General features: G+C 43.9%; 1 protein-coding gene across 1 annotated transcript in view; it reads right to left on the reverse strand.

Moving 5' to 3' along the window:
* satb2 (SATB homeobox 2) overlaps positions 1–17,238 on the reverse strand; it is a 205,688-nt gene that overhangs the window by 128,224 nt on the left and 60,226 nt on the right. Inside the window, exons 5-6 of the mRNA XM_078404577.1 lie at positions 7,060–7,162; positions 758–766 (exon numbers count right to left, since the gene is read on the reverse strand). Of these exons, the coding sequence (XP_078260703.1) occupies positions 758–766; positions 7,060–7,162 (112 nt within the window). The remainder of the gene's footprint in view (positions 1–757; positions 767–7,059; positions 7,163–17,238) is intronic.

A 17,238-nucleotide genomic window follows, 5' to 3' on the forward strand; every position in this document is an offset into this window, starting at 1 on the left:
GAGATATTCTGGGAAGAAATATTTCAAATAAGCGTTAGGAATTGATAAGAGCTGTAAACATGACATAAATAATTTAAAAGTATTCTTTGCATTTTATTACATTTACTTTTTATGTTAAGTGTTAATATCTGTGAATCAACTCAACAAAGTCTCAAGTAAAAATTAGATTTATACAATATATATGTTGGATATTTTGATTCAAAATTAGATTATTTTTCTCCACTTATTCCATTAATTCCTGGTAACTGACAAATTTGCTGAATGGGAATCAATATCGTAGTCATTGAAGATGCACCTTTACTGTGTGATGAAGGAGGCAGAAATTGTTCTTAATTCCAAGTGGAGTTAGCATGTATTCACCCAAAATTAACATGTATCAGAAGGGAAGCAGTAGGAAAGGACACGGATGCATTTGGCTCTTGAAATAGCAAGAGATGGGGGGCAAAGAGTCTAGTGGAAAATTGTCAAATTTGCAGAGTAGGTTCCCGACCCTCAGGAGCGTCTTGGAGTTGCTGAGTGTCAAAGGATGCACATTAGCCTAGATCTAGGTTTAGGGTGAGGTTTAGTATTGTCTCATAGAAACATAGAAAATAGGTGCAGGAGTAGGCCATTCGGCCCTTCGAGCCTACACCGCCATTCAATATGATCATGGCTGATCATCCAGCTCAGTAACCTGTACCTGCCTTCTCTCCATACCCCCTGATCCCTTTAGCAAAAAGGGCCACATCTAACTCCCTCTTAAATATAGCCAATGAACTGGCCTCAACTACCTTCTGTGGCAGAGAATTCCACAGACTCACCACTCTCTGTGTGAACAAATGTTTTCTCATCTCGGTCCTAAAAGACTTCCCCCTTATCCTTAAGCTGTGACCCCTTGTTCTGGACTCCCCCAACATCGGGAACAATCTTCCCGCATCTAGTCTCTCCAACCCCTTAAGAATTTTATATGTTTCTATAAGATCCCCCCTCAGTCTTCTAAATTCCAGCGAGTACAAGCCCAGTCTATCCAGCCTTTCCTCATATGAAAGTCCCGCCATCCCAGGGATCAATCTGGTGAACCTTCTCTGTACTCCCTCTAAGGCAAGAACGTCTTTCCTCAGATTAGGAGACCAAAACTGCACACAATACTCCAGGTGCGGTCTCACCAAGGCCCTGTACAACTGCAGTAGAACCTCCCTGCTCCTAAACTCAAATCCTCTTGCTATGAATGCCAACATACCATTCATGTACTGAGGTACAGTGAAAAGCTTTGTTTCCCATGCTACCATAACAGCTCAGATATGCTATACATATATCTAAACATACTTACAGTATATATATATATATATTGTGGAGGTCCATGCGTTATGTAAACACTCTGTTTAATCATTAACCGATACAGCCCCGTCGCTCATGCGCCCATGCCCGAGTTCAAATTCTAGTGGTAAATTGTTTTGTTCTCCGCCCACACACGACGGACCGCCCCCCCCCCCCCACCCCCGTGGATCCCGTGATTGGTCGGCCCAGATCACGCCCAGTCCACGTGAGAGTTTGAGCCTGACAAATGACGGTTCGAAGCCCTCTAAAAATACATACGTATCTATACATATATACTATACATACACCAACAATGAAGGTCTCTTTTAAGAGCCACCAGTGGAACTGGGTACCTGCCTGATTGGGTAAGCAGGAGGGAGCTGGAGGCACCAGATGTGAGACACGTGGGCGTAAGAGTGTGAGGAGGGTGAACCGGGGAAATGCCTCCAGCGCCTTAAAGGTAAGCTGAAGGAGGCCTCCCCGGGCCACAAAGATGGCCGGGCCAGGAGAGGAGAAGGATGTTGGGTCACGGGAACTGCTCCTGTACATCGAGCGGGCGCCCGACCGGACTTTGGACTTTGAATAATGGTGCCAAGCATGGCGGCACCTGCATGTGTAATGTATGCAAAAATAATATCACTGTGCAGCTGCACATGTGACAAATAAAGCACGATTGCAATCCGTTCAAACTCATACACAATAGATAGAGCCAAGCGGAAGATGCAGAATATCGTTCTCAGCACTGTAGTGCATTAGTTCCTTAGAGAAAGTCCAATGTCCTCAATGGGGTAGAGGTGAATCGAACAGCACCCTAGCTTATGGAAGGACCGTTCAGAAGCCTGAATACAGAAGGGAAGATGTGTAAGAAAGAACTGCAGATGCTGGTTTAAATCGAAGGTAGACACAAAATACTGGAGTAACTCAGCGGGACAGGCAACATCTCTGGAGAGAAGGAATGGGTGACATTTCAGGTTGAGACTGAAGAGTCTGAGGAAGGGTCTCGACCGGAAACGTCACCCATTCCTTCTCTCCAGAGATGCTGCCTGTCCCGCTGAGTTACTCCAGCATTTTGTGTTTACCAACAGAAGGGAAGAAGCTATTCGGTGTTTACCAATTGAAGCAGTCAGGTGCTGCGTGCTTTCCCGCTTTTACGTGCAGTTCTTTCACTGCACTTGTCAGGGAAGAAATAACTTTCTGAACCTCGATAAGTTAGTCTGTCTGCAATTCCACCCTGATTTCAAATAATTTGGAGCTTTCCTGATATTAACTCTGGCTTAGAAGTGATTTACCTGAAATTCCCTCCAGTGGTCACATTTTCTAGCAGTGGGGTGGGCCTAAGCCAGCAAGCATCTTCAACTTGCCCACCTGCATATATTACACATGCACGCACCGCCATGTTTTGACACCATTATTCTGCAGCCTGCTATACCTGTATTAGGTTAACGCTGGTGCAACCCCAGTGGTCCCACGCAAATCAATGGCAGGCTTCAACAGCCAGCAGAAACTAAAGGAGACTGGTTTATTATTTACTGAGGTTCCATTTAATATTTATTAAGTGCACGATATGTGAAACCAATTTAGCAATTTTCTCTCCAAGTTCTTTTTTTTAAAAACAACTCCTATGTATTACTGAATACGTTGAAGACGTTCAAACATATAAGATTATTAAGGGGTTGGACACGTTAGAGGCAGGAAACATGTTCCCAATGTTGGGGGAGTCCAGAACCAGGGGCCACAGTTTAAGAATAAGGGGTAGGCCATTTAGAACGGAGATGAGGAAAAACTTTTTCACTCAGAGAGTTGTAAATCTGTGGAATTCTCTGCCTCAGAAGGCAGTGGAGGCCAATTCTCTGAATGCATTCAAGAGAGAGCTGGATAGAGCTCTTAAGGACAGCGGATTCAGGGGGTATGGGGAGAAGACAGGAACGGGGTACTGATTGAGAATGATCAGCCATGATCACATTGAATGGTGGTGCTGGCTCGAAGGGCCGAATGGCCTACTGTTGCACCTATTGTCTATTGTTCCCGAGTGTTCCTAAATAGTGATAGATATGGCAATCAATGAGGTAGGGCCTCGCCAGCTGTCAAAGCCGTTGTGTGAGAGCAGCAGATTGCCTGCAGGGAGGTAGCCAGGGCTACACTGGGCCACAGTGAAGAGCAGGAAGCTTGGTTCCCGGAGGAAAGTTTCACAGGAGATCCTGCTGGAAGGTGGTGGGCAGCAACAGTGGGACGAAGGAAGATCTGCACAGTTGAACATGCTCAAAGCTGTAGAATCAGTGAAATGTCAGAGGACATGTTACAGTAAAACCAATAATTCATCCTCTTTGGGATTTTGATAGAGATCTTGAGGGCCTTTGAACATTACATCTATCAATATCCAATCACTTTTATTTCACGTGTTCCACATGGTATGCAGCCGTATACCAAATTTACCAATGAACCTGGTGAATTTCAAGATTATAGGGCTTGTATAAGCAATATTCACCCTGGCATCTGATGCATATTCATATCTAATGCATGAGCCAGGTGACTGACTGTCAGGATTGCCAAACAATCAGATGCCAGATTATCGATTTTTGACTGTTCTGCAGCAACAAAATGTTCATCCCTCTAACAGATTTTTCACAAAGAAACTGGAAGATTTAAAGGGTGATAAAGGTGGCATTTCTACAGATGATCTAGTTCTGTGGCACGCTGATGGTGCTGATAATGTTGTATCATAGAGTCAAAGAGTGATGCAGTGTGGAAACAGGCCTTTCGGCCCAACCTGCCCAACATGTCCCCACCACTATAGTCTACACTAGTCCCACCTGCCTGCGCTTGGTCCATATCTCTCCAAACTTGCCCTATCCATGTATCCTTTAATATAGCAAAAATAAAGCTTTACATCAAATAAGGCTTGGTATATCAAAGACCAATTGCCTGGGAAGAACAAGCCATGTGAATAATTTGGAAAGGTGTCTAGTCCTGGGGTGGCAGGATTGACAGAGGGAAAGAGATTGGGGCAATTGCCCAGGGTTGAGAAGAATGAGAGCGGTCTTCATTGAAAGTCCTGACAGGAATGAACAGGCGAGACACAGGAAGGATGTTCCTAATAGTGTTGTCACCCAGAACCAGAGATTGCAGCTTAAAGATACAGGGAAGGCAATTTATGACTGTAATGAAAAAGAGTGGTGAGCTTGTGGAATTCTCTACCATGGAACTTCGTGGAGGCCAAATCATTAAATATATTCAAGAATGGATTAAATGTAATTTATACAGAACACGATGGAGACGGCAGACTTAAATTATTCAAACTATTGACAGCTATATTAGATGAAATGGCAAATTAACTACTTAAGAAATGCAAATGTACTATAATTATGGAGCTCTGTGGTTGTTTGTCTATCTTGGGCCCTAATTCAGTCACCGACTGGAAAACATCTCAGTGGTCTCAATGATAGACACAAAGAGCTGGAGTAACTCAGCGGGACAGGCAGCATCTCTGGAGAGAAGGAATGGGTGACGTTTCGGGTCGAGGCCCTTCTTCAGACCGATCTTGATGCTTTAATTAGTGGTTGCACTGCAAAATGTGGATTGTCAGCCTAATTGTATTCTTCTTGGACAGTCCCTCGAGATCAAAGATGGGGCTCCCCCCATGTTGTCGACCTCCCCGTGGTGAGCCCTGTCAACTGACCTCAGTCAGGCGAACCACAACAAACAGAGACAGCAGAAGCAGCTTCAGAACTTCTGCTGCCTCAAACGCAAGAAGAAGAAGAAGAAGAAGCAGAGATCAAAGATGACTGGCTTCCATTGTGTTTTTATGGGTGGCTGATGAAGCCAACGCAGGAACTGGAGACATCTTCCACCAATGGGGCAGGAATTCAGGTGGGTGGGTGGTCCCCTTGTGAGGTTGAGCGCTCTTTCTAACCTTATGCAGGACATCTGCGTGCTCCCAATGCCATCCTCAATGCTCCTTCTCCACTTTGAATGCTGAAGGGTCAGAGGTTCTTTGGAGTCGGTGGGATGTTGCACTTCTTCAAAGAAGCTTTGAGACATCCTAGAATCTTATTCTCTGTCCTTGGTAATCACCTCGCCTGACAGAGTTCAGACCAGGGTTATTTGAGAATATTGTGGCGCGTCGAAAAGCCCGAAATAAAGGCGAGGAGCCAGGTATTTCGGGAGGGATTTATTTATTGCGTTCTCCAGACCAGTCGAGTCTGCCAGAGAGAGATCGCGCCTAAAATCCCGTCCTTTATACCCGTAGCTAAGGGCCGCCCCCCTGGACTGGTCCATTCCCGTGCCGAGGGGTCGGTAGTGGTATGGCCCGACCCTTGGGAGCCGCCACAATATGTTTGTTTTGAGAATCTGCTGATGGGAATGGCCTGCTTAAAGTAGCCAGCTGACAGGAACCGGAGGCTCAATGCTGGGAATGTTGGCCTGGGGCAGGATGCTGACATTGATTCCCTCCGTCCAGAGAAATTGGAGGATTTCATGAAGGCAGCATCGGTGGTATTTTTCCAGTGCCCAGGGATGGCTGCTTTAGGTGATCCAAGTCTCAGTAGCACAGGAGGCCAAGAATAGTCCATTTGCGGAAGATATAATAGATGTGTACCAGAATGAAGAGTAGAACTGCCGTGGGACATATGAAGTATGTCCTATTTTTTCGAAGTCATACCAATGAAGGAAATAAAGACAATTTGGGCTACAGAGAGCATCCAAACTGCACCCTTCTTACAATGAATGAGAGCCACAGGAATTATGTTATGCTACAGAAAAAATTCCATTGACAAAAAAAAAATTCTTCCACTGTGCCCTTGGTTATCCATTACATTAGCTTGGAAAGGCCTTGATTTCATATTGGCCTGTATTGGTGCTCATGTGTGCAAATGCATTAAATGACAGAATGGGGAACAATAATTCTTGATTAACAGGCTATAGAATGTAATTGAATAGTACTGGCAGCAGCATCTCACCAAAATGCTTCTTAAGTTTCCTAGGTTTTGGAAAAGTTACAAGACTGACACTGAAATAAGAGCAAAGGTCTGATCTGTTCCTCACACTGCCTATCTTCCATTGGACAGGGCACATGGTGCTTCTATTGTATAAATACAGAACCAAAATACACTGGAATTTAGAAGGATGAGAGGAGATCTTATCGAAACGTATAAGATTATTAAGGGGTTGGACAGGTTAGAGGCAGGAAACATGTTCCCAATGTTGGGGGAGTCCAGAACCAGGGGCCACAGTTTAAGAATAAGGGGTAGGCCATTTAGAACTGAGATGAGGAAAAACTTTTTCACTCAGAGAGTTGTGAATCTGTGGAATTCTCTGCCTCAGAAGCCAGTGGAGGCCAATTCTCTGAATGCATTCAAGAGAGAGCTGGATTGAGCTCTTAAGGATAGCGGAGTCAGGGGGTATGGGGAGAAGGCAGGAACGGGGTACTGATTGTGAATGATCAGCCATGATCACATTGAATGGCGGTGCTGGCTCGAAGGGCCGAATGGCCTCCTCCTGCACGTATTGTCTTTTGTCTATTGTCTAAAACAAAATCTCCCCCCGGGAGAGGATATGGGTTGGAAACTCACTGTTTTATTGTTATGGACATGTAACCAGGTGAGGAGGTACATCACCAATTCTAGTGCATGAGACCAAGACAAATAGTGACTCATGAAACAGCTCGGAACCACACATATTGTAGAGCAAACTAGGGGCCGGTATCCAAATGTGACCCAATTTTTACGAAGCAGAAACAATAAGTGAAGATTGGAAGAATCTAATTACCTTTAATCTTTTTGTGTTTTTTGTACCACTTTCCAAACTCCTGGCACTTGGCAGATGACACATTGGCATAGTACGTGCTGTTCACGATCGAGGAAATCATGCTCTGGTACCGAGAATGAAAAGAGAGTGGATTGCAAATTAGAAAGAAGTCCAAATAAAATCAATTAGCAAAGATGACAAGATGATAAGACACTCTACCACGGTGGCACAGCAGTAGAGTTGCCGCCTTACAGCGCTTGCAGCACCAGAGACCAGGGTTCAATCCCAGCTACGAGTGCTGTTTGTACGGAGTTTGTACGTTTTAACCTGTCAACAGCTGCTGATGACCTTCTACTGCTGCACCATAGAGAGCATCCTAACACATGGCATCCCTGTGTGGTACCTCAGCTGCACGGAGGCAGAAAGGAAAGCTCTTCAGCAGGTAGTCCATAGAGCTCAGAGGACCATCGGAACACAGCTACCAGCCTTGGAGGGCACCTAAAACACACGATGCCTCAGAAAAGCCACCAGCATCCACAAAGACTCTTCACACCCCTGCCACAGTCTGTTCGAACTCCTTCCATCGGGCAGACGATACAAGGCCTTCTACGCCCGCACCTCCAGACTCAGGAACAGCTTCATCCCCAGGGCCATAGCTGCTATGAACCGGTCCTGCTGAGCCGGATGGTCACATCGCAAAGTGAACCGGCACAGATCTACTTGCACTTTATTCTGTCTTAAAACTGTTACAATTTGTTTTGTTGGGTTGTTGTTTAAATTAATTAATTTATTGCATCGTATGGGAGGCGCATTCCCAATCTCGTTGTACCCCTGTACAATGACAATAAAGATATATTGTATTGTATTGTATTCTCATCTGTGATCCAGTTTCCCAGATCTTTGGTTTCCTCCCACACTCCAAAGACATGCAGGTTAGTAGGTTAATTGGCTTGGTATAAATGTAAATTGTCCCTCGTGAGTGTAGGGTAGTGTTAATGTGCAGGGATCGCTGGTCGGTGCGGACTCGGTGAGCCGAAGAGCCTGTTTCCATGCTGTATCCCTAAACTAAATAAACTAAAAAATGAAGGCTGAGCAGAGAAAGGTTTACATATCGTCCGAGCACTGGAGAGATGAGGTGACAAGTCAAAACTTCAACAACCAACAGAAACCGATCAATATCCTAACTGTTTAGTGTGTAAAGGCGCAGAGATAAATCAACAGGTAAACGAAGAAATAATCCCCCTGCATTTGAACTTTCTGCCTTGGTGTCAGCTTTGGCATAATTATGATTAATTACAGTGTTAGTGCCAGGGTTCTCTTTTATTAACAACTTACTCTAAATGCTATTCTTAACATACTTTGTTTAAGGAAAGCGTTGAAACACGATGTGCAGGTTTACCCAGAGTGGGCAAAATATTATTGAACCCTCGGAAGAGGCAAAGTGAGCTATTTGTTTTCTTTAACGGGAATAGTCTTGTTGAACTCTTCACAGGTGCTGAGAGGGCACGGAGGAAATCTTCCTTCCTTTGCCCTGTCAGTTGGTGTAATCCATGGTGAGTGGGTTCAGTACTCACAATATTAAAAATCCAATCATTTTGTGTAACCACAAAATTAAAAATCATTTGAGTAATTTTAGCACCATGTAAGAATAGCAAAAGAAATGAACTGGAAGCCCTGCCCTCGGCCAAACGTCAACCCCGGCCCGTTTGTATGTGATCAATGAGAACATCCCGATTGAAAACATGCCGCTTTCAGTCCCAATCTCCAGTGAAAGGGCCAGGGAAAGTGTTTTAATGTCTGTTTTAATGGTGTAGCAACTACTAGTTACAAGCACCCCTGCATTCATAAATTGAATGAACATATTTCGGTCAAATGGAGACACATCTTCAACAAGGTGCTTGGTTTTGCCGCGCCAATCTACAAATGGACTGAGCGTGGTAATAGTCTCACGTAAAACCTCCTGAGCAGTTTTTGTATCACCTTCATCTTCATAAGAAATCTTCCGAGCAATGGGACATATGAACAGGATCTAGTGAAGTGGAACAGGTTAGTTAGAATAACTGTATTTTGGCAGCTTTTCAATTGAAGTAAAATGTTTGGTGTCAGAGAAACAAATTCAATGATCATTTTACAAAGTCTGCAACAAATGTGATAAAATGACATGCTGAATATGAACCTACAAGCACTTAATTAATTGATGTGAAACAGTGTGCCTGGAATATGAATGTGTATCTGTGAGCCTGTGTCATGCATGCTTCTCCTTAGGCCTGCACTCACACGTATGTGCCCATGTACCCCACATGCCTGTTATACCGCTGATATTCTACAGCTCAGATATCTATACATGTGTGTCACATAACTCTATAACATATATTGTGATTGCATGTGCCATGTGGTGGCCATTCGTCTGTTTAAAGACAGATTTGTATCCTTATTGTTTTAACGTGTTTATGCTGTATCCTTATTGTTGTGTTTATGCTGTATCCTTATGTGTGTATGCTTTATTCTTAATTGTTAACTATGTTTGTGTTGTCATTTGTGAGCGGAGCACCAAGGCACATTCTTTGTGTATGCATACTTGGCCAATAAACTTATTCATTCATTCATTCATAAAGTTTGTTTGCTTCTCTATGTGCATGTCCTTCCATATTTATGTGTAGGAAAAAAACTGCAGATGCTGGTTAAAATCGAAGGTAGACACAAAATGCTGGAGTAACACAGCTGGTCAGGCAGGAATGGGTGACGTTTTGGGTCGAGACCCTTCTTCAGACTCTTCTTCAGAAGAAGGGTCTCGACCCAAAACATCAGCCATTCCTTCTCTCCCGAGATGCTGCCTGACCCGCTGTCTGTCTTCCTTCCATATTTAGTTTAGTTTAGTTTAGTTTAGATTAATTTAGAGATACAGCCCTTCGAACCACTGAGTCCACGCCGACCAACAATCCCCGCATATTAATACTACCTTACACACACTAGGGACACTTTTACATTTATACCCAGCTAATTAACCTACAAACCTGTACATCTTTGGAGTGTGGGAGGAAACCAAAGACCACGGAGAAAACCCATGCAGATCACAGGAAGAACTTACAAACTTCATATACACAAGCACCAGTAGTCAGGATTGAACCAGGGTCTCTGGCGCTGTAAGGCAGTAGCTCTACCACTACACCACCGTGGCACCCTTATGAGTAGCTTTCTCTCATTATTTACATCACAAAATGCTGGAGTAACTCAGCAGGTCAGGCAGCATCTCAGGAGAGAAGGAATGGGTGACGTTTCGGGTCGAGACCCTTCTTCAGACTGATTATTTTTCTCTCATTATTTACATCACAAAATGCTGGAGTAACTCAGCAGGTCATGCAGACTGAAGAAGGGTCTCGACCCGAAACGTCACCCATTCCTTCTCTCCTGAGATGCTGCCTGGCCTGCTGAGTTACTCCAGCATTTTGTGAAATAAATACCTTCGATTTGTACCAGCATCTGCAGTTATTTTCTTACACTACTCATTATTTACATACGACTTATAGACTGCATTGTTGTAATGTCCAAAGACCTAGTATACTTTCAGAGTGAATTCTGACAGCCTCAACAATCAAACTAGTAGATGCACAGGGTTACCCAAGTTTGTCCTGAGTTAGGACATCTCATTAGATGGGTGACTGGTTGAATCACAGCCTGGTTTAGCAACTCGAATGCCCAAGTATGAAGAAAGATTGCAAAAGGTGGTGAACACTGACCCTTCAATCATGGGCTCTGACCTCCCCACCAGTAAAAGGATCTCCAGGAGGCATTGCCTCAAAAAGACACCCAGCATCATCAGGGACCCACACTACCCTGGCCACACTCTCATTTCACTCCTGCCATCAGGAAGAAGGTACAGGAGCCTGAAAACTGTAACGTCCAGGTTCATGAACAGCTTCTTCCCTGCAGCCATCAGGCTAGTAAACAATACGACCTCCAAAATAAGCTCCAAAAACCATAGACCTGGGTGGTATTGTTCTTACCTTTGCATTATTATTGTTTTTAATATATATATATAGTTGTGTGTGTGTGTGTGTGTGTGTGTGTGTGTGTGTGTGTGTGTGTGTGTGTGTGTGTGTGTGTGTGTGTGTGTGTGTGTGTGTGTGTGTGTGTGTGTGTGTGTGTGTGTATATAAACATAGCACAAAAAGTAAGGAAATTTGTGTTTGGTAGATTATTTCTTTGTTGTAACAATGCTTCTTGGCAATAAATCTTATACCGTTGGAAAGCCTGTTTATTTCCCTTTTAAATGGTGCCACATTTGTAAGGAACATGCATTTGTGGGATGAGCAGCAGAGCTGAGTATATGGGTTGCGCCCATGAAAAATTTGCCAAATCTTCTCTGCCAATGTCAAACAGCTTATTCTGCTGTTGCTATTGACTCTTGTTTTGAGCTTCTGGTACCCCCAGGTGCTGACAAGAATGGGATGCCATCCCACAACAGTGTGTGACCAGGCTGGTGACCAGCATGAGGAGGAGGTGCCAGGCTGTTATGGCTGTGTATGGTTCTTCCACACGCTACTGTGGCTCCTGTTTATTAAATGAATAAATTGTTAAATTGCCAATATGTCTTGTTTCTTCAGACTTCAATCATCCAATCCACCAAACAACACCGAACAAGATTCAATGGCAGAATAAGCTGTTTGGCATTGGCAGAGAATATTTGGCAAATTTTTCATGGGCGCAACCCATATACTCAGCTCTGCTGCTCATCCCACAAATGCATGTTCCTTACAAATGTGGCACCATTTAAAAGGGAAATAAACAGGCTTTCCAACGGTATAAGATTTATTGCCAACAATAATTGTTACAACAAAGAAATAATCTACCAAACACAAATTTCCTTACTTTTTGTGCTATGTTTATATATATATATATATATATACACACACACACACACACACACCATAGTGTGTGTATATATATATACACACACACACACACCATAGTGTGTGTATATGTTTATATATATATATATATATATATATATATATATATATATATATATACACGCACACACACTATAGTTTCATTTTCATATCATATCATATCATATCATATACATACAGCCGGAAACAGGCCCTTTCGGCCCTCCAAGTCCGTGCCGCCCAGCGATCCCCGTATATTAACACTATCCTACACCCACTAGGGACAATTTTTACATTTACCCAGCCAATTAACCTACATACCTGTACGTCTTTGGAGTGTGGGAGGAAACCGAAGATCTCGGAGAAAACCCACGCAGGTCACGGGGAGAACGTACAAACTCCTTACAGTGCAGCACCCGTAGTCAGGATCGAACCTGAGTCTCCGGCGCTGCATTCGCTGTAAAGCAGCAACTCTACCGCTGCGCTACCGTGGGACATATGACAATAAAACACTCTTGATTTGACCTGACTCATTAGGAACGTTACAAATGGGCTACGCCATTCATGAATAGGAAAAGGATTCTCAGTTCCTGACTGCTTTAAAGGTAGGATTTCTAGGCATCAGGTGAAGTCAAAACAGTAACCAGGTCCCATACTCCTTATTTCTCGTAGTTGTCCAGAGTCAGAGAGTGGGCCTCGTGACATTGCATGCCAGTGCCAGTCAGTACCCAGAGGTCTAAGGGAGGAAACCAGCGAGTTGGAACCATAACTAGAATTAAATGCATTCTGGCCCTCTTAACTATTTCAAACAGGGCAAAGCAAAAGCTCAAATTCCACCGAGCAAGTAAAAATAAACTCTGTGACCACAGACCAATCAATTTATATTTTTATATTTGGTAAAGCTGTGGAAACAATAATCAGGGACAGGATCGGCGGTTGCTTGGGCAAGTGTGAGAAATTGGAGAAAGCTGGCATGGATTTGTGAAAGGCACATCTTGTTGAACTGCGATGGGGTTTTTTGATGAATAACTTGAGAGCCAAGGAGGGGAGAGCAGTTGAAGTGGTATAAATGGACTCACAAAAGGCATTTGATTTGGTGCCACGTAATTAACTGAAGGCTATAAAATAAAAAGGGGTGTGGGCGGGGAATAGAATGATGGGTAGAAAACTGTCACATTGCAGGAAACACAATAGTGGGAGTAAAAGGTGAGTCACCAGGGTTCCATACTTTAGTTTAGTTTAGAGATACAGCGCGGAAACAAGCCCTTCAGCCCACCGGGTCCATACCAATCAACAATACCCGCACATCAACTCTATCCTAGGGACAATTTACACATACACCAAACCAATTAACCTACCAACCCGTACGTCTTTGGAGTGTGGGAGGAAACCGAAGATCTCTGAGAAAACACACATGGTCACGGGGAGAACGTACAAACTCCATGCAGACAAGCACCCATAGTCAGGATCGAACCTGGGTCTCTGGCGCTGTAAGGCAGCAACTCTACCGTAGCGCCACCGTGCCGCCCAAACGTTTACTAAATACTTTCCTAAAGATAGGTTAATTAGGTGTGTTGAAGGCATAGTGAACAGTGAGAAGGAGAGTACTGATCTTGAAGACAGGCCGGGTGAATGGACAGATCGGCAGGAAATAAAATTGTATTGCTGAGAAATGTTGAGTGTTATATTTTGTTCAGAAGAATAACAGAAAACAATATAAATTAGATTGCATCATTTACAAAATCAGGGATCAGCGGGTGTAAGCGCACAGTCCATTGAAAGAGGCAGGGCACTTTGAAGTGGGGGTTCAGAATCAGTACAAGATTCCGAGCTTTATCAATACAGTTTAGTTTTAGTTTGGAGATACAGCGTGGAAACAAGCCCTTCAGCCCACTGAGTCCATTGTAGATCCTTTGATCACCCATTCACACTCGATCCAAGTTATCCATGTTTCCTCGTGCACTCAGGACAATTTACAGAGGCCAATCAACCTACAAACCCACATGTCTTTGGAATGTGGAAGGAAACCTGAACTCCCAGAGGAAACCCATGTGGTCACAGGGAGAATGTACGAACTCCACACGGACAGCACCAAGATCAGGATCGAGCCCGAGTCTTTGGCACCTCGAGGCAGCATCTTTACCAGCTGCGTCACTGTGCCACTGTATATCATCATATCATATCATCATATATATACAGCCGGAAACAGGCCTTTTCGGCCCACCAAGTCCGTGCCGCCCAGCGATCCCCGTACATTAACACTATCCTACTACACCCACTAGGGACAATTTTTACATTTACCCAGCCAATTAACCTACATACCTGTACGTCTTTTGGAGTGTGGGAGGAAACCGAAGATCTCGGAGAAAACCCACGCAGGTCACGGGGAGAACGTACAAACTCCTTACAGTGCAGCACCCGTAGTCAGGATCGATAAAAACAAAGACGTCATGACAAACAATTATAGAACGTTGGCACAACAACAACTGAAGTATTACACTTTAGGAAGAATGTAAAGACTTTAGGAAGGTACAGAAGAGTCTGATCAAAATGATTCCTGGGATAAGGAATGTTAGTTACATTGATAAACTGGAAAATCTGGGGTTGTTCTCTTTGGAATAGGTGAGGTTACTCAGAGTTTGGATAGTGCTACATAAAATCATGAAGTTATAGAAGGTCACAGTGAACAGAAAGAAAAACTATTTCCATTAGCAGAAGAATTAACAACTAAGGGACAGTGAATTAATATGATTGGCAATAGAACCAAATGTGAAATGGGAAATATGTTCTACACAATGAATGGTTAGAGTCTGGAAACCACAGCCAGGATAGGAAGGGAAGCAGATTCATTTGCTGTATTCAAAATGGAACAGGTAGTACTTTAAAGAAAAAGGCGGCACGATGGCGTGGCAGTAGAGCTACTGGCTTACAGCACCAGCGCCAGAGACCCGGGTTCGATCCCGACTACGGGCGCTGTCTGTACAGAGTTTGTACGTTCTCCCCGTGACCTGCGTGGATTTTCTCCAAGATCTTCGGATTCCTCCCACACACCCAAAGATGTACAGGTTTGTAAGTTCATTGCCTTGGTATAAATGTAAAATTGTCCCGTGTGTGTGTAGGGCGGGGTTAATGTACAGGGATCACTGGTCAGTGCGGACTCGGTGGGCCAAAGGGCCTGTTTCTGCGCTGTATCTCTAAACTAAAAAAAAACGAGATGCACAACTCTAGGTAGGGAAAGGAGAGTGATTTTAGCTGGATTACTCTTGTGAGCTGGACAGGACTCAATGGAGTGAATGGCCTCTTTCCCTTCTGCAGCCGTTCTGTGACGCAGTGACTGGCTTTTCAGACCACTTGTCTGATTAGTACAGGCTGTAATATAAGAGGGAAAGTATCCTGTGTGATCGGTTCTTCAAGTTCTTCAGATATTATTGTATGTTCAGTTGTAAAAAATGTAGACACACAGATTGCAGTCATTGGTAATACCAGGCTAGATTCAGCAGACATAGACATAAAAATAGATGCTGGAATGTGGTCTAATTGTACCCTCCTTTCCTCATGTGGTTATATGGGTTGACTACACCACATCAAGAGACAGTAAAGACGGTCCCAGAGAGTACAGAACTGTAAGATTATCCAAGTTACATGTTCACACTAAAGGAAAGGGAAGAGCAGAAAGCAGTATACAGCAACTGTAAACCATCTTGAATATTTTGAAGGAAGCACCTTGTGCAAACTGATCGGAGGGGATTTTCTACAGGGAAGAAGCACCACCTATTTTTTATCTTAAGGGATTGGACAGGATAGTTGCAGGAAAAATGTTCCCCATGTTGGGGGAGTCCAGAACCAGGGGTCACAGTTTAAGAATAAGGGGTAGGCTATTTAGGACTGAGAAGAGGAAAATCTTTTTCACCCAGAGAGTTGTGAATCTGTGGAATTCTCTGCCACAGAAGGCAGTGGAGGCCAATTCACTGGACGTTTTCAAGAGAGAGTTAGATTTAGCTGTTAGGGCTAAAGGAATCAAGGGATATGGGGAGAAAGCAAGTGTGGGCTATTAATTTTAGATCAGCCATGATCATTTGAATGGTGGTATCACAAAATGCTGGAGTAACTCAGCAGGTCAGGCAGCATCTAGGAGAGAGGGAATGGGTGACGTTTCGGGTCGAGACCCTTCATCAGTCTGAAGAAGGGTCTCGACCAGAAATGTCACCCATTTCCTCTCTCCTAGATGCTGCCTGACCTGCTGAGTTACTCCAGCATTTTGTGATACCTTCAATTTGTACCAGCATCTGCAGTTATTTTCCTACACGTATTGAATGGCGGTGTTGGCTCGAAGGGCCGAATGGCCTACACCTGCACCTATTTTCTATGTTTCTATGTATTGAGCATCTCTCCCTTTTCAGTGACATCCTTGTTTACTTCACTCATGTTTTATTATTATCGTATTCTTATTAATATTTATTGACTAATCTTTCCCTTTCTGTTCACCCAAACGTTCTAAATGGACCACCTTTAGATGCATCAACCGCTGTTCAACTCCTGTTTCCAAGTTAGGAAGTTCTGGTTTAAGTTCAACTCTTGAGGCTTAAATACAAAAGTCTAGGCCAAGTGAAGTAATCAAGAGAAGCTTGATTTACTACATTGGTAGTAAAGTTGCCAACATTCCCCAATGGTACAGGACTTTCAACATCTGAAATTATTACCCCAAACAGCATGGCATTGAAATGGGGTGTTTTTTCCCCCCTTAAAACCAACACCAGGTAGCAGTCTGAGTAATCCTGACTAATTTTACTGTCTGTATGCCTCGTTGTCACCTTCCCCTCAGCCAACAAAGAACCATTCTACATTTCCTTTTTCATCGTCTGCTTTGATCTGTCGTCTTCACACCCGACATTCTCTTTGTACCCTCCCATATTGCCAGCTTCCCTCTCCCCTGACGCTCAGTCTGAAGAAGGGTGTCAACCCGAAACGTCACCCATTCCTTCTCTCCAGAGATGCTGCCTGTCCCGCTGAGTTACTCCAGTATTTTGTGTCTATCAGGTTGGCAGTGATCCTTGCCTTCCCACATTCTCCGAGACCCACAAAAGGCATCTCCGAGGCACTGGAAAATACCATCAACACTCTCGTTTCAAAATGTTTGAAATTCAACAGAAAGATAAGGAAACCACCCTTTGCGACTTTCCTCACGCCATCATGATCAGCTTTGAGCCTTATTAATTCAGTTGGTTACACTACGCAGGCCACAGCATTTGCATGCCGAATAGCAGACTCCCAAAACAGACACCCTTTTCTGCGCTGTGCCACAGGAAGGGATT

Source organism: Rhinoraja longicauda, chromosome 8 (genome assembly GCF_053455715.1).
Source record: "Rhinoraja longicauda isolate Sanriku21f chromosome 8, sRhiLon1.1, whole genome shotgun sequence".
Taxonomy (NCBI): Eukaryota; Metazoa; Chordata; class Chondrichthyes; order Rajiformes; family Arhynchobatidae; genus Rhinoraja; species Rhinoraja longicauda.